This window comes from Chiloscyllium plagiosum, unplaced genomic scaffold (assembly GCF_037043375.1).
Source record: "Chiloscyllium plagiosum isolate Xiang-an unplaced genomic scaffold, Cpla_swu_hap1 HiC_scaffold_24, whole genome shotgun sequence".
Lineage (NCBI taxonomy): Eukaryota > Metazoa > Chordata > Chondrichthyes > Orectolobiformes > Hemiscylliidae > Chiloscyllium > Chiloscyllium plagiosum.
Genome location: NW_028270162.1, coordinates 31,541,443 through 31,568,648, shown reverse-complemented (window position 1 = coordinate 31,568,648; position 27,206 = coordinate 31,541,443). Strand labels below are relative to the sequence as shown.

The 27,206-nt window shown below is 40.2% G+C and overlaps 1 protein-coding gene across 3 annotated transcripts in view; it reads right to left on the bottom strand.

Annotated features, from left to right (window-relative positions):
• Positions 1–27,206, bottom strand: part of cfap251 (cilia and flagella associated protein 251) — a 79,986-nt gene that overhangs the window by 39,478 nt on the left and 13,302 nt on the right. For 2 of the 3 annotated variants that reach the window (XR_015761301.1, XM_043715307.2), the window contains exons 3-10: positions 21,887–22,111; positions 21,153–21,293; positions 17,144–17,253; positions 15,325–15,433; positions 11,340–11,420; positions 7,771–7,848; positions 4,080–4,124; positions 2,995–3,209 (exon numbers count right to left, since the gene is read on the bottom strand). Coding sequence is in view for 2 of the 3 variants with exons in the window: in XM_043715307.2 (XP_043571242.2) it covers positions 2,995–3,209; positions 4,080–4,124; positions 7,771–7,848; positions 11,340–11,420; positions 15,325–15,433; positions 17,144–17,253; positions 21,153–21,293; positions 21,887–22,111 (1,004 nt within the window). In the remaining variant the exon portion in view is untranslated. The remainder of the gene's footprint in view (positions 1–2,994; positions 3,210–4,079; positions 4,125–7,770; positions 7,849–11,339; positions 11,421–15,324; positions 15,434–17,143; positions 17,254–21,152; positions 21,294–21,886; positions 22,112–27,206) is intronic. The other variant, XM_088000309.1, reaches the window with a different exon arrangement.

Below are 27,206 nucleotides of genomic sequence, written 5' to 3'. Positions count from 1 at the left end.
TAGCACTTGAGATCAGAGCAGAGATCACCATAAATGACCAACTTATAGAAATATCGAGAAGTGTGTTCTTTCAACACCATAGAAGAACATCAGACAGAATCTTCACAGCCCTGTAAGCTGCATGGCTGTGCAACTGTTCTGAAGTTCCAAACGCACAGAACGCACTCTGAATGGCATGGGAATTCATGAACCAGTTAGGAAAATAGGGTGATATCGGAGAAATGAGATTCTTGATGTCCAGAGAAGAAGGTCTGATTCTTCAAACAGACTTTGAATAATAAGACAGAAGTCTCCCTAGGGAGCAGTGAGTAGTTGACTGCACTATTTGCACACTTTAGCTTGTCATTATTACCTAATCTCATCTCATTGATATGCAGTTTGTGTCGTGAGCCAGAGGGAAACTAAATGGTGATAATTCCCAATATGAAACTCAGACCTGGTGACAAGTATTCCTGATGAAGGGCTTTTGCCCAAAAAGTTGATTCTCCTGCTCCTGGAATGCTGCCTGACCTGCTGTGCTTTTCCAGCACCACACTCTCGACTGGTGACAAGTATCCCCTGTAAGCTGCATGGCTGTGCAACTGCTCTGAAGTTCCAAGCGTACAGCACGCACTCTGAATGCCATGCTGATGTAGTGATATCTAATTCTGGAAGTCACAGCCACAAAAGAAAAATTAGGGGAAACTTAGCCAGCAAATCCACTTGCTTTTCCAGGCCTCCATCTTGGACAGCAATCCCCAGAATCTTGTGGTACTCTCCACATAACCACCCATTGCCCCCATTCACAGTGATTGGCTTTGGACCCATATCAACCTCTCTACACCTTGGCATATCTCCAAAGCACTCACAATTTGGTTCTGCACAATAATGCTGAGCTTTGGAGCGCACTAATGCTACATTACTGCCATTTCATGGATTTAACAAGGATGCATCTCAGAATTCCTTCTTTACTTCTTAATGCACACTCACTCTGCATCTACTTGTATCTCTGCCTTACTTGACCTTTTTCCATTTTGCAAACTCCATCAAAGTTTAAAGGCTCATAGTACTCTGTGTCTGTGCTGAAAGGAAAATCATGATAAAAGCAGCTTGTCATGGTTGTCAGAGTGATGAGTCATGTTAGCGGATATGTTGCTGTACAACACTGGGCTATATCAATCTCACACCTACGCTACATGCCAGCAACTTACATGGCAAACACACAGAATGTATTTCAACCAATTGGTCATGTCTCAAAGTCTAAGTGGTATACTCTTCACACAAGCGAAGGGAAAGGCCTTCAGTCAGAGGATCCCACCACAGTAACTAAAGGGCAGCATCGGTTATCAGTCTAGGGGATTGGACATGGTCAGTCAGCTGCTTGGAACAGTCATGATTAAGGGAGCTGTATCACTACAGTCCAGGGAGTGGCTATGGTCACTGATGCAGATCCAGGGCAACTATTTGGACAGTCTCACTAAAGTGAGTGAGGGAGCTGGACAGAGGTCTGTCAGAGATTGGTCAGTATCAGTTGGGGCTGTCCATCCAGTTGGGTGTCAGAGGTGTGGGCCACGTCAGTCCTGGAGTCATCTCAGTGAAAATCAAGTGGGTTATCAGGGGGCACTGAAATGACAGGGAATTTGGGGAAGTGAGTCTGAGTTGAAAACCAGAGCTGAACATATGAGGCGGGTGGGAAGACATCTCTATCACCTCTGTGAAGCCAAAGTAATCACGGGTGACCTGAAGAGTGGAATCTGTGGGCAACAATTCATAAAGACATTCTAAGATCTCATAGGCTGCACAATGGCACAGAACTGACTTCCTCTCCCCTATTGTTATTATGCTCTCGTATACTATTTGCCCTTTCTTGGGTCCAGTGAGGTGGCAGGAAAAGTAGCAATGATCAAACAGCACTCACAACCTCCTACTGTATTTGTGTGATATGGCTTGTACTTCGGATGTCATGATGGTTGAGTGGCTAGGTAGAATAGCCATGGGGAATGCAGGCTTACAGGGAGAGGTAGGTCTGGTGGGATGCTCTTCAGTGGGTCAATGTGGATTCAATGGGCTGAACGGCCTATTTCCACACTCTCAGGATTCTATGGTTTCTACTCTACTGCATTCATTGGAATAAAATCCACTGTAAAAGGTCCACGTGAACACATTTTATGAACCTGCTTGGTAAAGCAAAGATTATTAAACTGTGTGATACGAATGACTGCCCACATTACTAAGGACCTGTCTTGTTATATTCCCATACAGGTTCATTGGAAGCATGACCAATGGATCTAGCCACAGACAGGGTTATTGTCACTGTTATTGTGATGTAGAGGTACAGGGAGTTAGAGGAGTATCAGATGTGCCAAGAAGCCGAGAACCAGCGCCAACCTCCAGGAGGCACCAAACAGTCTCAGCATAAAGATGTCTCAGTTGAACATCCCCTCAGGATTCACAGTACATGAGGCCAGAGTCTATCATCCTCAATGCCGTTTCCTCCAGATGAGTGAGGCACAATGTCACCACAGACTGAGTATGCTCTGGGGCTCTGTAACAGAACTATGTCAACTGCCAGTGTTGGACCCACGACATGAATGAGTGGGTGGCCATCCTCTCCCAGTTCCTTATCACTACTTGGAACAAAGTTTATAAACATACTCCTTCCCTGTGTTTATAATTCCACCAGTGAAATGATGTATAAGCATTCTTATGTTAAGAGTTAATCTTTGAAAATTATTAATTGAATCACAAGGTCCCCCTGAAACAGTATTTTTGGAGTCCAGTAGCAAATAAATTCCTCCAGCAAATAATGAGAATTTTTTTCAGCATTAACAATACACACATTTTTATTTTTGGAATGTGCATCTTTGAAATATGTACTATACAAGAAACCAGTTTTGTTAAGGGACCAGAAATTAAATAAAAATATGCATTTTCTCATGCTGAAGAACAATTTTGAATGATTACACATCTGAATTCTGCAAAGAATTCACTGCTGATAGCCTGCCTTTCCCTCACCTGTCAGACACAGTGACCACTGTAATGCTATCACTTTGTAGATTCATCAGTTTTAGAGCTTTTTTTTTGTATGATTTTACTGCATCAAGTTGAATTTGTGGTGCGCTCACTGTGTCCCAGATAACCAAATTCCCTGCGGAAGTAGCAGTAAGTACTTGTGAAGGAGTCAGATGAAAAACTGATTGACTGTAGAGTCCGACAATCTTGTTAAATGTCTGTGGAAGAAAAGATATTGGTGGTAAAATTTAAGCAGTAAACCAGCTGACCATAAATAGATAAATGCCAATCTTCCAACAACATTCATTATCAGTGAGTAGCTCGTTAAAAATATTGAGAACCACTGTTGAAAAGTTATTTACAGTACATGATCTATATGATTTATTTCTTTGTCTTTAAACCTCTTCAATCTTTAAGCCGAATGCCTGTTCTAAAGTATTAGCCTCTCAGCTCATAGCAGCATGCAGAGGGCTTTCTTGGTGAGCTGGATTTAAGTTTCACATGCTTCACAAGTGTATAATAACATTTCTGAGCAGATTGGAAAATAATTCTGATTCTTGGGGGGAAAATGAACAGGTTACTAAGTTGAATGATCAGACATGATCAAAATGAACGGCAGAGCAGACTTGAGTGGCCAACTCCAACTCCTATTTTCTAAGTTTCTATTAGAGATTGCCCACCAGTAGCTCTTCCCTGAGTTTTCTTCCCACTGTCAGAAAAGCTCAGAGCTTTTTGTGGTACACCTGAATCAGAAACCACACAAAGATAGACATGAACAGTATTTTTAAGGTGTTTATAGCTCTTTTGTGGAAAAAGTTATTACGTGGCAATTAATTGAATGATTTTGCTTTGATTCTGTTCCACATACTGACTACTCTATAGGAAAGAGAAAATGCCTAATCTCTAGTTTCAATGCAGGCTTGTTAATTTAAAATTGTGAATAATTTTCAAAACACTGCATGGATTGTGAAAAATACAGAATAGCTTGTCTGCAGAAACTCAAATTAATTTTGCCTTTCACTTATAATATACATATAGCTTGAATCAGTTATCATATAGAAATTGAATAATTAAATATTAATACTTACTTCATCCGTAAGGATTGGTGATGCAAATTCCAACTGATTGTCTTTCTATAATGCAAAACAGATTTTATTAATGCAGAGGTTTCTATCAACAGTACTGTACATAATTTCTTTGAGAATACTGGCAACCTTTCCTTAACAGTGGGCCTGGTAGATGGATTCTATAGCTGGGAGGTTGGCCTTTGTGATTGTCCAGGCCGAGTTCACCACTCTCTGTAACCGTCTCCAATCTTGAATGGTACATTTGCCATATCAGGTAGTGATACATCCAGATAGAATGCTCTTGATTGCGCAACTATAAACCTTGGCAAGGATATTCACTGTCATGCCAAATTTCCTCAGCTGCCTGACAAAGAAGAGATGTTGCTGGGCTTTTGTAACCAGTGCATCTACATGAAGAGTCCAAGAAAGCTTGTTGTGGATGACCACTCCCAGGATCTTTACACTGTCTACTTGTTCCACCACCCTGCTGTTAATGTTTAGGGGGGGCATGAGTAATATCCTGCTGAAAGTCAATGATGAGTTCCTTGGTTTTGCCAGCATTGAGAGCTAGGTTGTTCTCAGTGCATCATTTTTCCAGGTCTTCCACCTTTCCAGGTCTGTTTTCATCGCCATCTGAGATTTGACCAACTATGGTGGCGTCATCAGTGAACTTGTAAATGGCATTAGTCTGGTATTTGGCGACAAAGTCCTGTACAGTAGTGGGCTGTGTACGCAACCTGGGGGGGCTCCAGTGTTGAATGTTAATGAGGATGAAATATTGTCCCCAATCTTCACTGATTGTGGCCTGTGGATAGTGAAACTGAGGATCAAATTGTAGAGAGTGGGGCTTAGTCTGAGATCGCATTAGTAGGGGAATGGGTCTGGGTGGGTTACTCTTTGGAGGGTCGGTGCAGACTTGTTGGGCTTAAGAGCTTGTTTCCGCATTGTAGGGAATCTAATCTAATCTAATCTCATTACTAAGTTTAGTAATCAGTCTCAAGGGGATAATAGTGTTAAAGGCTGAACTGTAGTCAATGAGTAGGATTCTTACGTAGCTGTTCTTGGTGTCAAGATGTTCTTGGGAGGAGTGAAGGGCAATTGATATGGCATCTGATGTGGATCTGTTGATTCAATAGGCAAATTGGAGGGGTCAAGAATAGTGGGGAGGCTGGAGTTAATTAATACCATGTTCAGCCTTTCAAAGTATTTCATGACCACTGGGCTGTAGTCATTGAGACATGCTGCTGAGCTTTCTTAGGCACAGGGATGATGTTGGCCTCTTGAAACAGGCAGGGACAGTGGCCTGCTGCAGGGAGAGGTTGGAGATATTCGAGAAGACCTCTGCCAGTTGATTTGTGCATGCCCTGAGTGTATGGCCTGGTACTCCATCTGGTCCCATCACTTTCCTTGGATTCACACGAAGGAAAACTGATCTGACCTCTGATGCAGTGACTGTTGGGATAGGTTCGTCAGGACTTGTCGGAATATGTGTTACCTCTCCACCGAAATTCTGCTCAAAGCGAGCATAGAAGGCGTTGAGATAACCTGGAAGGGATGTGTCATCATCTGCTATCTTGCACTATCTCTTTGTAGAATCTGTGATGTCATTCACTCCTTGCCATAGTCGCCGGGTGTCTGTCTGGGTCTCTAGTTTGGATCAGTATTGGTCTTTGGCTGTCTTAATGGCTCTGCAAAGGTCATACTTGGATTCCTTATATTTGAGTGTGTCTCCTGATCTGAAGGCCTCACGCCTGTTTTAGCAGGTTGTGTATGTCATGATTCATCCAGGGTTTCCTGTTGGGGAACACCAGATGACTTCCTCGGTATGTAGTCCTCCACACACTTGCTGATAAATGGTGCTGGTATACTCATCCAAGGTACCTGCGGACTGTTTGAACTTGCCTTGTGGGAAAAGATCTGCCATCTTGCCTACCCACAGCAAGGCCACAGAAAATCAAGCCTGTCCAAACCATACAAGAAACACCCAGAATGCCTCAGCATTGACCAAACAAGCTGACAAGGGAAACCAGACATGACCATAGTCACTCGCAGACCAGGGAATACACTTCCCAAGATAAACTAACAATAAGCTTCCTGGACCCGATCAACACAGCTGTCCCAAAACCGTTAGGGCAATCTCGTACCCCAGTGATACCAAAGACGCACAAAGGACAGATCAGACGGAGAGACACCAGAATACCTCGCTCACAGGACAGCAACAATGGAAACACCTTATTGCTTTAAAAGGGACATTCTCACCTACCCTCGAAAAGAGCTGAAATCTCCTGATCCCATTAAAAACTGATTGATGCTGCCATGATGCAACATTATATCTACAATCAGGACATTCTTCTGACAACTGCTTTGCGATTATCACCATTGTAACTGGATTACTTTTACTTAATTATCAAATACATTGTATTTTCCCTATTTTTAATGAGCATCTTTGTACAAGATTCCTATAAAACCTGGCTTGACTTTCAGGTCAGGGAAGAGAGTTCCGGCTACCTGGACAGGCTGTCTGTGCTGTTTCAGCTTGGTCAATTTCTCTTCCACGATATCGCTGTGTTAATAAACTGTTTGTTAATTTCACTTCAATCTGTGTTTTGTGATCTCTGCTTTATTGGGCTAATTTCTCCAACATGGTCTGATCAGCCAGTGGAGTTAGGCTATAAATCAGCCACAATCTCATGGCTGGTGGGCTGAATGGCATATTCCTGTTTTTATGTTCCTTTTATATGCAATCTCTCAAAATGTTTCTTAAAATTAAATGCCAATTAATGTTTCTGATTGCTAGTTATAAGGAATATCAGTGGAGAACTGTAGTCAGAAACATTGGTCAACAAGCAAGACAGATTATTCAGTAACAACTTCTCCTTATATACTTTCCATTCCTAATGATGAGTTATTACTATAATATGACAAGCTGGCATAGGTAGCTTCCATTTTAAATGATTGCAGAGGAATTTATATACTGGAACCTTAATATTCAGGAAAGAATACATGACATTCAAAGAGTGCTAAAGCACCCTCAGGGTCTGTCCCAATTATTTGCTGTTGTCTCATTGTGCTTCAACTGAAGATCACAATTGATGTTAACTCTTCATATGTAATGGACATCAAATAATGCACTAAAACAAAAAAATTCATTAATTTTATTCAACATTTTCTGCAGTTGAGCTGGAACAGACAAAATGTTATGAATATCCTTAACTGATCTTAGGAATTAATAAGTAGCTACAATTATTTGAATTTCCTAGCTAGTGCCATCCACAAGAGGCGCTTGAGAATGGTCTTGAAGAGACTGGCAATACTTGCAGCTAAACATCCCAGTTGCTTGATACATCAGATTTCCTGCAAACCGCATAAGATCAATTTGGATGTATAAAATAATAAGGAAATAGCCCAGGGATGATCACCAAGTTAGTTATACATATTTCAAAACCTTGATAAATCCTTTATAAATGAAAGTCCCTTTTAAAAATAAAAATTAAGTGACAGTGATGTATGTTAAATATTTATAGTAAATTATACAGTTATCCAAGTTTTGACTTTTAGACAGAACTGTAAACTACAAGCCTTGATCAGAAGCCTTTCTGTAAATGTCAGCTCTTATTTGTACCCATCTTCTAATATATGCCAAACAAAATAAAAACAGGTTGCTTGAAGTAAATAACTGGGTCACATTCTGTTAATATGCAATTAAACTCACCCAAGTATAGAACACGACTTCAGTTTTACTGTTGCTGAGCAGTTCAGTATTATCTTCAGGATTAAAAAGTACAAATGTCTGGAAAAAAATGCAACAGGGAAACTTATGCTTATAAGTCAACTCCAAATAATTATGTGAAAAATTACCTTAGATCAAAATAAATAAAAATCAAAAATCATTTCCAATCCAATCAATTAGATTAATTTCTGATTACTGCAAATTATAGTGAAGCCAAACTAAATTACACAAATGGCAGATCCAATGCTAATACTGCAGCACAATAATTAGTTTTAGAAACCATAAAGTATTGACATTAGAAGGTAAATTTGGTAAATTTATGATGAACTGGTCACATTCTCAAAACAAATTAAGTGCATAATAGCAACATATTAAAATGAGTTTTGATGTAAGATAAATATGAAAACAACTGAATTGAACTAAACCTTTCAAATATTTGATTATAAGACAAATATGCTTATGTAGAGAAACCTATTAATTTGCCTTTGTAAGAGTCAAATGAAGCCAGATATAAAATTATGATCAACACATATTTATCATATGTTAAAAATATTATTTCTGCATTAGCTTCCTGTTAGCACTTTTCCATTATAAATTCCACATTTATAATGGAAACAGCTTATCTAAACATGCAATACAGTAATTACAACTGCTCCTAAATAAAGCACAGCAGGGGAAACCTAATTAAATCGTGACAAATATATCTTCAGTACACTGTTCTGCTATAAATGTGGGCACAGAACATTATAAAGACAATGTAGAATATATGGAGCAAAGTCAGAACTGAGCCATATTTGCACAACTGTTCCAATTATTCCAAGCCACCTTAATTCACTTTGTGTGCCAGCAACATTTGCTGTTCACCAAATACAAGAGTTTTAACATGAGTACATGGGTGCAATTGGGTGTGGTTGTGGAGATATTTTGGTTGCATTAATAAAACAGTTACAAATCTCAACTACAATCCATTTCACAGGTTTAACCAGTCAATTCTCCTAAGCCTGTTTTAAATTGATCTTTCATCAGATCACCCTCATAAAGAAAAGCCTCTTCTCAGGATGGAGGACAATACATTGTATCTTTCACCCTAGCTGACCTTCAGGCTTGCTCTGGCCCGACGAGAAGGCATGTCTGTTAATAAGGCTGATTTCCAAGCAAAAACAATTATGGATGCTGTCGATGTCACAGAATATGTGGAAAACCCAGACATTCAGGGCTGAATTTTGGAAGGAAAGCGGTGCAACCCAGCAGTGGTGCAGCTCAGCAGCAGTGCAGCCCAGCTGTGGTGCAACTCAGCATCAGTGCAGCTCAGCATCAGGGGGTGCAACCCATTACTGGTGCATCCCAACAGCAGGGGGTGCAGCCCAGCAGTGGTGCATTCAAATGTAGTATAGCCCATCAGCAATGTAGACCAGCAGCAGTGCAGCGCAGCAGTGGGGGGGTGCAGCCCAGCAACATTGCAGCTCAGCAGCAGGGGTGGGCCTCAGTAGTGAGTGCTGCCGGGATTGCAAGCAGGAGCAGGAAGAAGATCAATGGCCACTGGAATGTGATAGAGCTTTAGGATGGGGAGGAATGTGGGAACCCATGGAGAGGGAAGAGAAATGTAGGGGAGATTGTATTTTGAAAGACAGGCAATGAGGAATCAAGAGAAGATGGCATCTTGGTGACAGGTGGCTCTGATGCACACAAGGAAACTTGTGTTTCCCTCCACCTCATTCCTTTTTCAAATTGGCCTCAGAAGCTGACCTTCAATTATTTATTTAAATGTAGTGGGAGCCCTGATGATTTCAGTGCCAACTCATCTTGTGTGTTATGAATGACAATTCGGGGGCTGGCTGAAAGGATTGTGGCCTTGCATTCAAAATACCCCTGCTGCTGAAAATATGCCCAACTGTGGGACGCCAAATTCAGTTCCAGGTTTCCTCTGCACTACCTGGAGAGATACTTGCTCCTTTCGCACCCATGAAGTGCTAAGCAGGAAGATCCATGAGTAACCTGCTCAACTTGCACCAATTAAGGCCCTTAAGTGGTCAAGTTAAGAGGCCCAACTCACCACTGGTATGATTACCTGCCTTCCTGGCATGTGAGAAAAGTAACTGGTGTCTTAATAGGGAACCAGGTCGAGCTGCCATCTGAGTTTGGTGAAGAGGCCTCCATTTACCTGAGTGTAAGGAAAATAAGGAGCAAAGTTTGGGGTAAAGGGGATAGCCATTGAAAACCATCTACTACCCTTGCCTCCAACCTCCCTGAGCCCCTCTGTTTGAGAAGAAGATTGACATTTGCACCATTTCAACCACTTATCGCTCAATACTGATGATGTATAGGACCATGAAGCTGCTGGCTTCTGATTAGAGAACAGCTTCTAGCAGTGGGAAGAGGGAGTTTCGGTAGTGAGGCTTCTGACTGGATGAGAAGCTGACTGGGTCAGTTGTTGAAGCACACATTGGTGTTTGATCCAGTAAATGTTTGCCTGGCTGGGGGTGGGGGAGCTAATTACCCCTGAAGTCACCTACAGTTGCACTAAATTCCAGACCGGAATCAGTTGTTTCTTCATTGTTGTGTCTGAAGGTTATAGGTTTGTAAGCATGTAATCTAAGATGACAGTACACTACTGAGGAAATGGTGTATTATCAGCTTTGGTGCCTTTCAGATGAATACTCAAACCATCTTCCACCTGCTTAAGTGCAAAGTAACAATTTCATGTCACAAACTGAAGAAAGATAGGAAGTTCTCCTGCTGCCATAGTTAACATTTCTCCCTCTAAACAATACTGCTAAACATTAAGTGATCATTCATTTTCATTGTTGTTAGGTCTCACTGTATGCAGAATGGCAGCCATGTTTATCAACATCAGAAAAAGGTCACTGCACCTCAAAGCTACTCATTGCAATATGAATTGCTTTGAAATAGTTCAGTGACTTAAACTTAAAGCAAACATGTTTAAGTTATCGGCTGTGGTTGAGTTCGTAACACGCTCACCTTGTCAGAAAATTTCAAGGCACCACTTCAGATTCTTCTACTTAAAAAAGTCCAGACTGACACCTCCATGCAATACTTCAGTTGAGCTGTATGTTATGTCAGAGGTGCAATCTTTCCGATCAGATGTTAAACCAAGATTCATTCTGCCTTGTAGGATGTGAAAGATCTATGGCAGTATTTTGAGGAACTACAGGGAGTTCCCACCAGATTTGGCCAACATCACACAAAACAACAACTAATATATGCTCCCTGTTTCACTGTATGTAAATGGAGGCAAGAATATTGACAGCATATGGCTGAACTTCTGCTCTGTTACCTCAGAGCCAGAGATTCTCTGTGTAGGAAAACAAGCCTCCAAGAAATGTTCCATACTATTGTAAGATAAGGAACAGAGTTGAGCCATATGGCCCCTTTATTCTGCTCCACCATTTGAGAAACAATGTAAGACTTTGAAATGACAGCCGTACACAACATGAGAATTTCATCTACAATGAGTATGGTCTTTGACTTAATTTTAATGTACCTTAACTGACACAAAAATTGTAATTTATGATGACGTTTTCAAAACGTACCTGAAAGCTAAAGGCTGGACTGAGGTCCACAGAACAAAGTGGTCCTTTTGTTTCTGAAGTCCAGTCCCAGATGGACACGCACTAAAAAAAAGTTCAAAATGTACAATTTCAGGCAGTGAATAATTAATGAAGGACAAAATTCAATTTCCTTTGCAGCAATAAAATTTTATATCTTTGCTTGAATCTCTCCAATCAAACATGCATTCTCCCAAAGCATTGAAATGAATCTAACCAAGATCCCAGATTGAATTCAATGTGTTCGTGATGGATCATTTCACCTCACCCTCATTATCCAGCTCAGAGGGATAGTCCTCCCTTGTTTGCGTTCATAACAATCCTATCATAGTCACTATTCCCACCCTGCACTCTATTGTCTCACAAGAATTTATTTCTGCCTCCTCCTCTTTATTATACTCATGCTCTTTCAACTTCATTTTGAACCATGGGCTGGGATTGGGACTGGAACAGGAGCAGAGGTACTTTTAAACAAATTCACCCAGAAAGATTATGAATCCCCCAACCCGTCCAGAACATGCTAGAATATTCAAATTGAGAGTGAAGAGGGAGAGTCAAGAACCTTCTCACCTAAATTAACATCCTACCTTGAGGATCTTGCTAACAAACTCAGGGGGGAAAGGAGGTAATTTTCAATTTCTAAACAATCAAACCTGACTGTGTGGTGCACATTGGTGGACAGCTGTTGGGTTTACTTCGGAAAAAAAATGTTTCTACACAGAGAACTTTGAAAACTGGGAAATCAAGTTCCAGTTGTTTCATTGACCATTTGGTCATCTTGGACACTTCTTCCACAAGGCAGCAGCAGGCCCATCATGGCTGCCATCTGCTGTTGTCCTTTGTGCTCTAATTGGTTGCTGAACATGCCTCCAGCCCAATTTAGGCTTTGAAGAGGAAATTACCTGAGGAATTCAGAAGAATTGAATGGTTGGGACACAGAATTTAACTGGTTGCCCAAGTTAAAAATCAAGCCGCTGGAGTTAATTTCCAAAATAAGCCATTACTTCTCTTCCCTCAATATCTGGATTATGAGAATGCTCACCAGCACCTTAGATGAGTTATAATTTCCTTCAATGAATCATTGAGAGACCAAACCCACTGTTATTAATTCAATATCCCAGGAACAGCTCCCATTCTCTTCACCAACCAGTGATTCAGGTTCTGACATCCTTCTTAACCTTGAGCTGACTTTCCAACTCATTACTCATCCATCACAAATATTGGTTACTTTGCCCCATGTAACATCACCCACCTCCATGCTTACGTCAGCCCACTTGCCACTGAAAATTTAATCCATGCCTCAGACACTGGTGGATGCAATGATTCCGATGCATTTCTGCTAAACCCCTAATATTTCATTTTCCATCAAATTGTCATCACAGAAACCTCTCCTGCTATTCTACTAAACATTTTACCAAAAATTGGACAAGTGTCAATTTTAGGATTATCATCGAGGGTTTCACTCTATTTGTTCCAGTGGGTCCTCTCATGCAATTCTTCATGCCTTTCCTCATTATTTATGTAGCACAGCTCTATGATGCCCCACTTGTGCTATGGTGTATTTAGCAATGGCAGAAGTATCTGCCTCTGCATGGACTCCCAGCGCCAGTACCATATTTAAAACCCAGCTGTACACCAGGTTATGAGCTACCAACCTGGAGCTGCCCTTCGCAGTTTTAGATTACTTACAGCGTGGAAACAGGCCCTTTGGCTCAACAAGTCCACACTGACCTGCCAAAGCGCAACCCACCCAGACCCATTCCCCTACATTTACCCCTTTACCTAACACTATGGGCAATTTAGCACAGCCAATTCACCTAACCTGCACATTTTTGGACTGTGGGAGGAAACCGGAGCACCCGGAGTTGAAGGGCTACGAAATAAAGAGAAGTTTCTGAGGGCACATGTGTAGCACAGGTAATACTCCATTACAAATGCAGCCTCATATTTTCATTATCACCTGTCTAATTGAATGTCATTTCCAGGAGTCAAAGCTACACAGATTACTCATCCTTAGCAATGCTCTCTTAGAATTGTACTTAAGGGAGTACTACAATTTTCCTAATACCCAGCATAACATTGTTCAATGTGAAAGCATCACCAAGTGGAAATGGTTGAAAATGTTCACTTTCATTCAACAGCAAAAGCAAAGAGGAAACATACAAAGAAAAAGCTGCATTTGTTTTGCAAAAAGACAATGAATGATTACGCCCAGCTCACATCTACAGGCATTGGGAGTCAATTGAGTCCTGTCTGGCTTGTTGTGTTTGATGCTGCACTGCTTGACCATGCTGAAGGTAATGAGCCTCCTGCTCAATATCCTCCCCTGCCTCCTCAAAGACTGCTGCCACTCTCCCAGCTCTCCAGAGTCCATTACATCCCCTTTCTGTCTGCTCCAATTGTGCAAAGCTCAGCCTGCTAGAATTTACCGCACACTTTGTCTGGACTATAACCCAAGGCACTTCCAGACCAACTCAAGCATCAGAATCTCATCTTCAGGAGACCTGTTGTCTCTACTATGGTGGCCTGGAGGAACAATGGGTTGCATTGGACAATGGACTGCTCCCATCTTCCCTGTGACTTAATTGTGTTGGAGGTGGGTGAGCGGCAGGGTTCAGGTATAATACTAGCCCACCTAATTAAATGTTCTTCCCACCTCCATATTCACAAGAGCAGGATTCACCTACAGGCAGTGAAGAGTGACAAACTTCAGGAAGAAAGGTGGTGAGATCACTGCAGATGGCCAAACTATGTCCTTGTAAATTTCTCTTGTTTCAGGAACCAATCTTTCAAATTAATTGCATACATTGTTTTGCAGTTTAAAGAAAGTGAAATAGGGAAGCCAAGGGATTATAGATCAGTTAGACTAATGGCTGTTGTAAATATATAACAAAGGACAGAATGATTGAATATCTTGAAAACAGTCAGCTGATCAGGGAAAGCTCGGGGAAGCCATGCCTAAAAACTTGATCAATTGTTTTGAAGAGGCAACAAAAAGAATGTCAATTATTGTTATTTGTATGGCTTTCCAGAGATAATCGGTAAAGTTCCTCATTAAGAAACATTCAGTTGGAGTCCACAATTTTGTGGGAGAGTTTTATTTCATTTAGTCAAACTCCATAAAACCCATACCCCACTATTCACCTTTTTTTTCTCAGAACTGATCTTACATATAACTTAATATTTTTAATCTATTAAATTCCACTGTTCACTGACTCCCCATATACTTATAAAATCAATTTAAATCTAATTTACTCTTAATTAATATATCCATAATTTTCATATTTCTTTAGGTCTCAGCATTCCTTCAGGTCATATTAGATGATAACAGATTCCCCTTTTACTTTTCAGATAAATCAATCTATAGTTAAAAAAAAGCAAATAAAACAATGACAGATTATGTTCCCAAATCTTTCTTTGCAGATTACAGCTCAGAGCTTTCTTTTACCAGAATATCCATCAGTTTCTTAGAACTTGCCGCTTTCTTTGTAAAACAATAGGAGACTGCTGCTATCCACTCATTTCAATTTGCAGATCTCTCCATTCTCCATCAGCTGCCTCAAAACTGCAATATCAACTATTCATCTGTTTTCAGATGGTAGCTCAGTGGATAGCACTGCTGCCTCACAGCACCAGGGACCTGGGTTCAATTCCACCAATGGATGTTTATCTATGTGGTGTGGAGTTTGTACATTTTACTTGCGTCTGCGTGGGTTTTCTCCCACAGTCAAAAGATGTGCAGGTTAGATGGATTAACCATTGGAAATCTATAGATTGGGTGGGATATTCTTTACAGGGTCAATGTGAACTTGATGGGCCAATGGCTTGTGTTCTCATGTAATGCATAATTATTTGCCAATAAACAATATTCTTATTTTCTGGGATAAAATACTTATGCATACGTTATCATAGAGCTAATTATAAAAAGATATTCAAAGAGGTAAATGGAAAACCATAATCCTTTGTGCACCTGTACTGTTCCCCTGCCAACTGTTGCTAGGTACTTCGCATCCTGAGTCATAGCCATGGCACCAACTCCACCCTCCGGGTGACAATCAAACAGTGTTTGCACAGGTATACTGGAATGCAAAACAGCAAATAGATAGTGATTACAAAATAGGTATGTTCAACATTACAATTTACATAATTGTATGCAACACATCGTCTCCCTTTATGATTATGCAAAAAACATATTTTTAGAAACAAATATTAGCTCAGTAACATGAAGTACATTAATACCTTTGGTGTACTCAGCATTATTATCAGGCAGCCCTCCGTCCCATAATTAGATACAAGGCTTTCGCTTTGTAGCTTTCAAAGGCACTTCGAATCATAGAGACGTACAGCATGGAAACAGACCCTTCGGTCTGACTCGTCCATGCTGACTAGATATCCTAACCTAATCTAGTCCCATTTGCCAGCTCTTGCTCCACATCCCTCTCAACCCTTCCTATTCATATACCCATCCACCTGACTTTTAAATGTCGTAATTGTATCAGCCTCCACCACTTTCTTTGGCAGCTCATTCCATTAACACACCACCCTCTGGGTGAAAAAATTGCCCCTTATGCCCCTTTTAAATCTTTCCCTTCTCACCCTAAACCTATGTCATCTAGTTCTGGATTCCCCAATCCTAGGGAAAAGAAATATCTTGTTTATTTACCTTATCCGTGCCCCTCAAGATTTTATAAGCTTTTATAAGGTGACCCTTCAGTCTCCAATGCTCCAGGGAAGACAGCCCCAGCCTATTCAGCTTCTCCCTATATTTCAAACCCCCCCCCCCCCCAACCCTGGCAACATCCTTGTAAATCTTTTCTGAACCCTTTCAAGTTTCACAACATTCTTCCAAACGCAAAAGAGACATGCCTCCATGAGATATTTTTCCACTTGTTACATCAGCTATTTGTGGCCTGACTGAAACTGCGAAGGTCTGAGGAGTACTATTTTCAATCTAATTAGTCCTGGGCTATAGAAACGTGCTGACAAGAAACTAAACTGCCATTATCTAAATTAATTTCTCATAGGTCCTTATGGTAACCCAGGAGAAAGAGAATAGTTGTCTGTGCCAGACTTTAATTCTGATCACGACTTTGTAATGCCTGCCCCAACACAAAATTTATTTTCAACACTAATTAAGCATTTTGACTGATAAACTACCATATTTTTATGTGGATTGAGGAGAGCCAGGCTTTGGATATGTGTAGTACAAAACAATCAAGTCATTCATCGTGCTATCAATGACAGTGATAAATTTTCTGCTAAACTGACAAGCAGCTTTTGGAAGTTACAATGGATCACAAAATGATACATATTGACAGAAGTTGCGTGGTACTGCTATCTATTATTAGCAGTTCACTTTTCTACTCATGATCATTTCTGTAACTAACAAAAACCTAATGTTTGCAGCACAATATTTTTTTTAAATATTGCCTTGAAACAAACTTCTGTATTCCCAGAGTCATCCATGGTACTACAAAGTGGTTAAATACACTTTAATGTAATGCCAGTAATCCCATTGCACTACCTGTTGAGGATCATCAACTTCCCAAAAGCAGGAAGGAAATGTGGAAAGAGAATCATCCTGAAATATTCTCAGACATCTTTTAACAATCTGATTAAGTACAGAATTATCAGAGGCTTGAACATATGTTTCCTGTACACTTAAAGTAATGAAAAGGGAACAAATAAAATATTTTAAATGAGTCATTTTAAACAACAAAGAAGTTTCCATATCACAGGGACAGATAGAATCAATTCAAGAATACTGATCATCATTCATTCAAACTTACCCTGAGAAAGTGTCCCAAACAATAACTAGACTCTCTGGACCTTGGTCTGCTGTTGCCACCCATCTCCTATTCCCACTCACAGCTATACATGAAAGTGGACTACAATGACCCTAAAGAGCAAATTTCATTTTGTTATACAAGAAATAAAAAAGAACATGCATATATAAAAAAAAGCTTTAGTTTCTAAGCTACTCGGACATCTGATCTTTTTCGTTCCTTTATGAGATGCGGGTGTCTCCAGCAGGGCCAGATTCGATAATCCATCCCTAACCATCTGAGAGGCTTGCTCACCAATTTCAGTGGGCAGTTAGGAGTCAATCACATTTCCATCGGCCGGGAATTGCATACAGTGAGTAAAGATGGTAGATTTTCTACCCATTACAGGCCATTAGCAAACAAAGGGGTTTTATGACAATCATTTTCATTCCAGAATTACTTAATAATTGAAATTGAAATCCCTTGGCTGTCATAGTGCGTTTTGAACTTGTCTCCAGATCATTAATCCAGGTATCTGAATTCATAGCCCATTAACATAACTATTGTATCAATTATTATTAATGTCTAGTAATACATATCAAAATGTGGCCCCATTATCAATATGTATCTAAGCATTAAACTATTTATCTAAACTATTGCCACATCAATTATTTTAAAGATATTTTTATGATATGAAGTTGAGAGGGTAAATTAAAAATGTTTAGTTGTGAGACACAAAGTCAAGGGAGAGATAATAAACAAATATTACTGTGGATTTTTAAAAACATTACAGCTTAATGAAAATTGAGTGCACTGGAGAAGAAACATCTAGCTACAGCAGAGGACCTTTTGAACATTTTCGCAAAATTGATGTTGGTTAAATCAGTGTATGAAATTAGAAATTAGCCCAGACTATTGAAAGAAGGTAAGGAAGTCACAGCAGAGCTTCAGGCTGCATTTTATTTAAATCCTTTAAACATGGTAAATAATCCTGCAATGTTGGCAAATATTCTAAATTATAAATTTGTAGAAGAAGGAAAAGAAGGTCAAACTGGGTTACTACAGACCAACATGTCTAAACAATGCCAGATATTACGGAGCTCGCACGGGGGAGGGGGGACACAAAAATTTGTACAGAGCCCGTGGGTTAGACTCCTGAAGACTGTAAGCAATTCTGTCAGTGACAAGAAGGTAACAAAATGGAAAACTTGACTGTAAACTGCAAGGAGATAATTGGTATGCTTTATTGCCCACTTGCACATCATTTTACATTTAATTCAAAACAATTTAGCTTGACTTCCCCAGTTTGTTCCATGCCTTTGTAACCTGTCCAGTGAAAGCTGGTGTCTTATATGTGGCTTACTGTGTGCTTACTTTGGATTTAAACAAGATGATTTCGCAGGGCCCTTGATTGATTTTGGAAATTTCTCAGCGTAATATCTTGTTCAGCTGATCCTCTAATGGGATGAAGCCTCCAGCAGGAAATTCAGAACCCAGCAGTAGTGGGTTCAAAGTTCAAACTTCCAATGATTTGACTTGATTTGATTTGATTTATTATTGTCACAGGTACCAAGAGATAGTGAAAAGTATTGTTTTGGATGTTGACCAGATAAGTTATACCTTAAATAAGCACATCAGGGTAACAGAACAGAATGTAGAATATAGTGTTACAGCTAAAGAGAAGGTGCAGAGAAAGATCAATTCTAAGATATGAGAGGTCCATTCATAAGTCTGGTAACAGTGGGGAAGAAGCTGTTTGTAAATCTGTTGATACATGTTGTAAAACTTCTTTATCTTGTGCTTGACGGAAAAGAGCATAACTGGGGTGGGAGGGGTCTTTGATAATGGTGGCTGCTTTCCTGAGGCAGTGGAAAATGTATATGGAGTCAATGGAAGGGAGGCTGGTTTCTGTGATGGACTGTGATGTGATCACAACTTTCTTGCAATTTCTTGGGCAGAGCAGTTGCCATAGTGAACTGTGATGCATCCAGAGAGGATATTTTCTCTGGAAAACTGAGGTCCAGAGAGGCCGCACTTAGAACGACTTCAGTAGACTAAAGTCCTTCAGGTAATGACATTTAAGAAGCTGCCTGAAAAGGAAATGGGGAGGTAGTGGCAGCATGGCAAACATTCACCTTTCTTCATTCTCGAGCATTGACGGGGATATGATGACTGGACTGCAACATCTCAAACCTCAACTGAACCCATTGATGCCACCAAATGAACTTATGCAATGGCAGAGGAGTCTTCTCTCTGGACTTTGGAATATCTATTTGTACTGCAGCAATGTTTATTCGGATAATAGTATTTTAAATTGCAGAGCTTTTTTAAAAAGTATCCAACATAATTGCCAACTGTAACACAGGGATGCTATTCTTTTACATGAGGCCATAAAACCATAAGACAGAGGAACAGAATTAGGCCATTCACCCCATCAGGGAGGAGAAAGTGAGGACTGCAGATGCTGGAGATTAGAGTCGAGAGTGTGGAGCTGGAAAATCACAGCAGATCAGGCAGCATCCGAGAAGCAAGAGAATCGACGTTTCTGATGAAGGGCTGAGGCCAGAAACGTTGATTCTCCTGTTCCTCGGATGCTGCCTGACCTGCTGTGCTTTTCCAGCGCCACATTCTCGACTCATTCAACCCATTATGCCCGTTCTGTCATTCAATGACATCATGGCTTATCTGATAACCCTCAACTCCAATTTCCTGCCTTATCCCCCTACCCTTGATTCCTTTACTGAATAAAACCTGTCTATCTCAGCCTTGAATATATTTAACAGCCCAGCCTTTGCAGCTCCAAGAGAAGAAATTCCTCCTCATTTCTATTTTAAAAGGACAATCCTGATTCTGAAATAATGCCCTCTGGTCCTGGACTTTCCCACCAGGAGAAATGACCTTTCCACATCAACCCTGTTAAATGCCATATTTCAATAAGGTTGTCTCTCATTCTTCTAAACTCAGGTGATTACAGCCTCAAGCTACTCAACCTCTCCTCATAAGACAGTCCCTCCACACCCAGGATCAGCCTATGGAACCTTCACTGCACTGCTTCCAATGATCTTTTTTTCCATTCATTCATGCACCTTTATTAGCTTGCCACCCTGGGCCCATCCCAGTGAGCACCACAATGGTCGTACTAAATCCAGAAGCAGTTGGAAACAAAATGTTAGAATGAAGAATGAACATTTGGACAAGTATAGCTTAGTGTTATGGACCAGAGCAAACCCCTTCAAAATATATTAAGCAGATAACCTAGACCCTAACTCTTTCACATTTTAAAGGTAAGTGTAAAGTGTTGCATTCCAGATGCAATTCGACTGATCAAGCTAGTTAACTTCAAGCAAAACACACTTTATTTTTTACACTACAGTTAAAATATAGAGAAAATAAAAATAAAAGAATTGGCTTAACTGTAACTCAATCAAAATGCTTAACAAACTAATATATATGGTAACTACTACTAAGTAACTGGTCAAATATAGAAACATTCCATAAACACACCCTTGGCAAAGGCAAAGACAGTAAAATAGATTGTCTCACATACAATTCTAGCAGCAGGAAGAAACCCACAGCATTTAGCTGGAACGGAGGGAGGAATAAGAGCTTCCTCATCCAACTTCAAAACCCCCGCTACTGCAGAAAGCTAAAACAAGTTCTATGGGAACTTGTCGCCACCCATTCAGGATGCTTCTATTGTCCCAACTTTTTAAAAAACACCCAATGCCTCACAAGCTGTTTACTGCTATTCTGTCTTAACCTTTATTCATTAAAAAAATACACCTCTTAAAGCCATAGTATTGTAACATTAAACAAGGCCAGTTAGCAGAATTTGTTACAGCTGAATCACTTTTGCCAAATTTTAAAAGCTTTTGGAGAATTACATTGAAACACACATTTACAGCTCAATAATAATCCAGTAGACCTGAGAGAGCTATACTGGTTTTATATTCTCCATGAGCCTCTTCCCACCTTCGTCTAACCCCATCAAAACACTTGACCAAAAAAAAAACCTACATCAAATATTACATACCTGTAAGAGGTGCTGACGAGTAATTGAAAAGTTATTTATGACTGCAGTGTGTGAAGAAGCATAAAGGATCAACCTCCGGTTATCAATATGTAGAGCATGCACTGGAGTGTCTCGATTTATTCCAAAAGACCACACTAAGTTCTGGGAAAAGAATACAAATCTCTTCTATGTGTGTGAATGATGTATGCTGTTAAGAATTAAACAATTGTGTAGTCACGGCAGTAAATATAATGTTGAAATCACAATATGTAAATATCTATTAGAAATTCAGATATCTAAATATTCAACGCAAACATTTATTCTCAGTTGCACCATTTCAAAATTACCTCAAGTAAAAATGCATACCAAAGTAAGTGAATTTGAACTATTTTTCAATCTAATTAATTTGTTTATCAATGCCAAAGTAATGAGGTACAGATGTTAGGAAACTGAGATTGTGGTTGGCACAGTGCATTGGAATGCTAGCATGAGATTACAGCCAGCATCTCTCATCAGATAAGGTCATCAACTCTGATGGGCAATATCCAAAAACAAGTTCACATGCCTCCCAATAGCTTCTTAAAGAACAGTACTGACAACGTTTTGGAAAGAATTGTCAGTTGTCTTAGTGCATGGCATGAAGGGAAAATGTAAAAGAGAAAGGCATTCAATTTGTCAAAGAGAAAATAGGCAATATTTCTTGCTATTAGAATGTATTAATTTCAGAGCATGACAATAACAAAATCATTTCTTACCAAAGAATTTTGTTTAATGTAGGATTTTTCTTCAAACACAGTGTCACAGACAGCAGTCTCAACCAACGATGCATCTGTTTCTCTGGAATCATCCGCTACACAGCTGCATAAATCACTTGTCACTACATTAGGTACACAAAATGCCAGGTCAGGGCGTAACCTCGACGGAGCTGAGAAAGTTCGGGTTTCCTCTGCTGCTTCATGACGAACAGTTCCTTGGCCATCCTTCATTAGGACAGGACAAGACAAAATTAAACATCCAAGTCCTGGTATTCTAAACAGGTGACCATCTGTTAAACACCTTTATATAGCTGGTAATAAATGTTTGAAAATAATTACAAGCCAGACTCTACCTCCTGATATCATCAATATTAGTCAAAACAAAATCGGAGATTATTATTGACCAGATCACAATATTAAATCATAACTCAAATTAATTTATCATTGTAAACAAACCATCGAATAAAACATTCCATATTATGATTAGATTAAATATTCAATGTTGCCTACTGACAACATTAATTGTTGCTCTGAATTAATCCAAATGCCTGTTCAAAATAGTGATCAAACTTGCCTAGTATCTGGATGAGATACTGTTCCCAGAACAATGCAACTACACAAAATCCATCCCTGAACAATGTTTCCTCTGAATTTTCATTGTTCTGGGCCTGTTAAAAACTCCTCTGAACATTACAATTTACCACAGGTAGCTTATATTTTAATGTCACTGAAGCGACACAAAGTTCTGCAAGTTCTGTTCATTTTAATATTTTACTTTCATACTATTTTCCAGGTGGCTGCATGGCCCTTAGAGGAAAGATTGTTCTCCACTTGCTGGTTCGTTCCACTGTCCAAACCTCACAGGTATTAATCCACCTCTCCTCTAATAAGTCACATTATACTTCTAATTTCACACATTCCAAATTGTCTCCTTTCTTCACACAGTTTCCATTCTCTCCCAGTGTCACCTGTCACGTTGCACTGCTCCTCTGACTGGCCTTGGAGTAAATCTTCTCTCATACATCCCAATCTGCCTCTGCTTATACTAATCTGATTCAACCCTTTCTTTTACAAACACCAATCTCCCTGACCTTATACACACTTATTTTATCCCTTTTTACATGCAACTCACCTTTTCTCCTAATTTGAACTTGCTGCCACTTCCACTTATGGTTTCAGTTTTAGCCACTCTCCCTCTAGTTTTTACAGATGAAATTTAATATTCAGACCCACTCTTGGATCAAGTCTGCTTCTTGCTTAAAATGATTGAGGGGCATAGGCATTGTTGGCTAAGCCTTCATTCATTGCCCATCCATAGTTACTTTTGAAAAAGTGATAGTGTGTGCAGATGCTGTTCAAAAGACTGTATAAGGATTTTGATCCAGCAACCGTTGGATCAGTTTTTGCCCAATGTGTACAAGAGGGCTTCCTGACACAGTATGTCAAAGGGCCAACAAGAGGGGAGGCCACATTGAATCTGGTGCTTAGTAATGAACCAGGCCAAGTGTTTGATTTAGTTGTAGGGGAGCACTTTGGAGAGAGTGACCATAATTCAGTTATGTTTAGTTTAGCAATGGAAAGGGATAGGTACATGCCACAGGTCAAGAGTTATCGATGGGGCAAGGGCAATTATAATGCGATTAGGCAAGCATTAGGATGCATAGAATGGGGTAGCAAAATGCAGGGGATGCAGACAATGGAAATGTGGAGCTGGTTTAAGGAACAGCTATTGCATATCCTTGATAGGTATGTCCCTGTCAGGCAGGGAGGAAATGATAAGGTAAGGGAACTGTGGTTTACTACAGAAATTGCATCTCTTATTAAGCAGAAAAATAATGCTTATGTGTTGATGAGGCAAGATGGTTCAAATGAGGCGATGGAGAGTTACAGATCAGCTAGGAAGGATTTAAAGAGAGAGTTAAGAAGAGCAAAGAGAGGACACGAGCAGTCTTTAGCAAATAGAATAAAGGAGAACCCTAAACCTTATAGGTATGTAAGGAATAAAAGGATAACTACGGAAGGAATAGGGGCAGTCAAAGACAGAAGTGGGAAGTTGAGTGTAGACCTTGAAGAGATCAGAAAGGTGCTAAACGAACATTTCTCATTGGTTTTCACTCAGGAAAAGGAGAATATTGTAGAGGAGAAGAATGAGGTACGAGAAATTAGACTAGAAAGGATTGAGGTTAGTTACGAACAGGTGTTATCAATTCTAGGAGGAGTGAAAGTAGACAAGTCCCCTGGGCTGGATGGGATTTATCTGAGGATTCTCTGGGAAGCTAGGGAGGAGATAGCAGAGCCTTTGGCTTTGATATTTGAGTTGTCATTGTTTACAGGTTTAGTACCAGGATTGCAAATGTTGTGCCCTTGTTCAAGAAGGGCAGTAGAGATGACCCAGGTAATTATACACCAGTGAGCCTTACTTCTGTTGTAGGAAAGGTTTTGGAAAGGATTATAAGAGATAAGATTTATAATCATCTAGCAAGCAACAATTTGATTTCAGATAGTCAACATGGTTTCGTCAAGGGCAGGTCGTGTCTCACAAACCTCACTGAGTTTTTTGAGAAGGTGACCAAGCATGTGGATGAAGGTAGGACAGTTGATAGGGTATACATGGACTTCAGTAAAGCTTTTGATAAGGTTCCACATGGTAGGCTGTTGGGGAAAATGCAGAGGCATGGGATTGAGGGTGATTTAGCAGTTTGGATTAGAAACTGGCTTTCGGAAAGAAGTGGTGGTTGATGGAAAATATTCAGCCTGGAGTCCACTTACTAATGGTGTGCCACAAGGATTTGTTTTGGGAACACTGCTGTTTGCCATTTTTATAAATGACTTAGACGAAGGCATAGGTGGATGGATTAGTAAATTTGGAGATGACATTAAAGTCAGTGGAGTAGTGAACAGTTTGGAAGAATGTTACAGGGGGACTTGGATAAACTGTAGAATTGGGCTGAGAGATGTCAAATGGAGTTTAATGCAGCTAAATGTGAGGTGATGCACTTTGGGAAGAATAACAGGAAGGCAGCACTGGGTCAATGGAAAGATTTCTGGTAGTGTGGATGTACAGAGGGATCTTGGGGTCCATGTACATAGATCCCTGAAAGTTGCCACCCACATTGATAGTGCTTTTAAGAAGGCATACGGTGTCTTAGGTTTCATTGGTAGAGGGATTGAGTTCCAGAGCCACAATATCATGCTGCAATTATACAAAATGCTAGTGCAGCCACACTTGGAAATTTTGTGTACAGTTCTGGTCGCCATATTTCAGGAAGGATGTGGAAGCATCGGAAAAGGTGCAGAGGAGATTTACCAGGTCGTTGCCTGATCTGGAGGGAAGATCTTAAGAGGAAAGACTGAGATCTTAGGTCTGTTCTCATTGGAAAGAAGAAGGCTAAGAGGGGATTTGACAAAGACATACAAGATGATCAGAGGATTAGATAGGATAGACAGTGGAAGTCTTTTTTCTAGAATGATGACGTTAGCTTGTACGAGGGGGCATAACTACAAATTGAGGGGTGATAGATTTATACAGATGTCAGAGGCAGGTTTTTTACTCAGAGAGTGGTAAGAGCGTGGAATGTCCTACCTGCCAATGTAGTCAACTCAGCCACATTAGGGAGATTCAAACAATCGTTGGATAAGTACATGGATGATAATGGGATAGTGTAGGGGGATGAGCTGAGAATAGTTCACAGGTCGGCACAACATTGAGGGCTGAAGGGTCTGTTCTGTGCTGTATTGTTCTATGTTCTAACAGTGAAAGTATGGCAGAATAATTCCAAGTCAGGTGTGTGGAGGGGAACCTGCAGATTGTGGCATTCCCATGCATCTGATGCTTTGTCCTTCTGGTGGTAGAGGTCACAGATTTGGAAGGTGCTATCTAAGGAACTGTGGTGTGTTGCTGTAGTGCAACCTGAATAGTCAATGGTACGCACTATTACAAATGGGGATGGAGGAGATAATGTTAAAGCCACAGAATCTATAAGTCAGGGTCTAGATTAGAGTGGTGCTAGAAAAGTATAGCACGTCAGGCAGCATCCGAGGAGCAGGAAAATTGACTATTTGGGCAAAAGCCCTTCATCAGGAATTCAGGAAGTCAGCCCAACTCAGTTAGATTTGTTGGTTGGATGTATCCCGCTTTTTGTGGACAGGACAAACCTGCGTAATTTTCATATTGCCAGATAGATCTAATTGTTGTAAGTGCTCTGGAACAGCTTGGCTAGGAGCATGTCCAGTCTGCAGAACAAATTTTCTGTTGCTTTGCCAGAATGTTGTCAGGGCCCAGAGCCTTTGCAGTATCCTGTGCCTTCAGCCACTTCTCGACATCTTGTGGAGTGTATCGAAATGGCTGAAGACTGGCATCAGTGACGGCATGGACCTCTGGAGGAGGCCGAGATAAATCATCCACTCAACACTCTGGCTGAACAACTGCCTCTGCTTCATGTTAAGCACTGGTGTCCTGGGATCCCCTACTACTAAAAAGGAAGCCTCCCCCTCCAGTGAGATAACCAATTGTCCATCACCTCACAACTGGATGTAGCAGGACCTGATCCAGTGGCTGTGGAATTGCTTAGTTCTGTCTATTGCATGCTGCTTACAATCTTTAGTGTGCGAACAGTCTGAATGACAACTTCACTAAGCTGACATCTCTTTTTAAGAGCTGTGTGGTGCTGCATTTCACATGCTCTCCTGCACTCTTCATTCATGGAGAGTATCCTCATGTGACAGTCGGTAAAAACCGACATTGCTGAATAGTGTTATTTATAAATGATGCATGAATCACTTTGAAATTGTACCATCACATTGATGTTAATTATATGCATGCTTGGTTTGTATTGGAGTGTGTATGTGTCACTACCATGTGCAAACTACATCTTCCATCCTGTCCAGAAATCCATCTGGAAAATACATTTGCCCTGTTGTTCAAGCTCTAATCTGCAGAACCTGTTACCTTATACTAGCCCCAGTCCTATGCTGAGAAATCAGCATGCTATGGTGAATTGTTAAACTAATTGAAAATGAGAAATATATAATGCTTCTAGTGATTTCAATATAAATTTACTCAGTCAATTAAATTAAACACATTTAATTTACGATTAACCTGGAAATTTCTATTCTATTGTACAAATAGGTTATCACAAGTTAGGTTAAATACTATACTGATACAGAATGAGATGCTTGCTTGATTTTCCACATTTCGTGCATCTAATGGAAAATATAAAACAGAACCATCCAACAGCTATATTGCAGAAAAACATCTTGTGTTTTCATTGCAACTTAAATAGCTATCTTTGTTTTTGCATTAATACAACAATAGATCTGA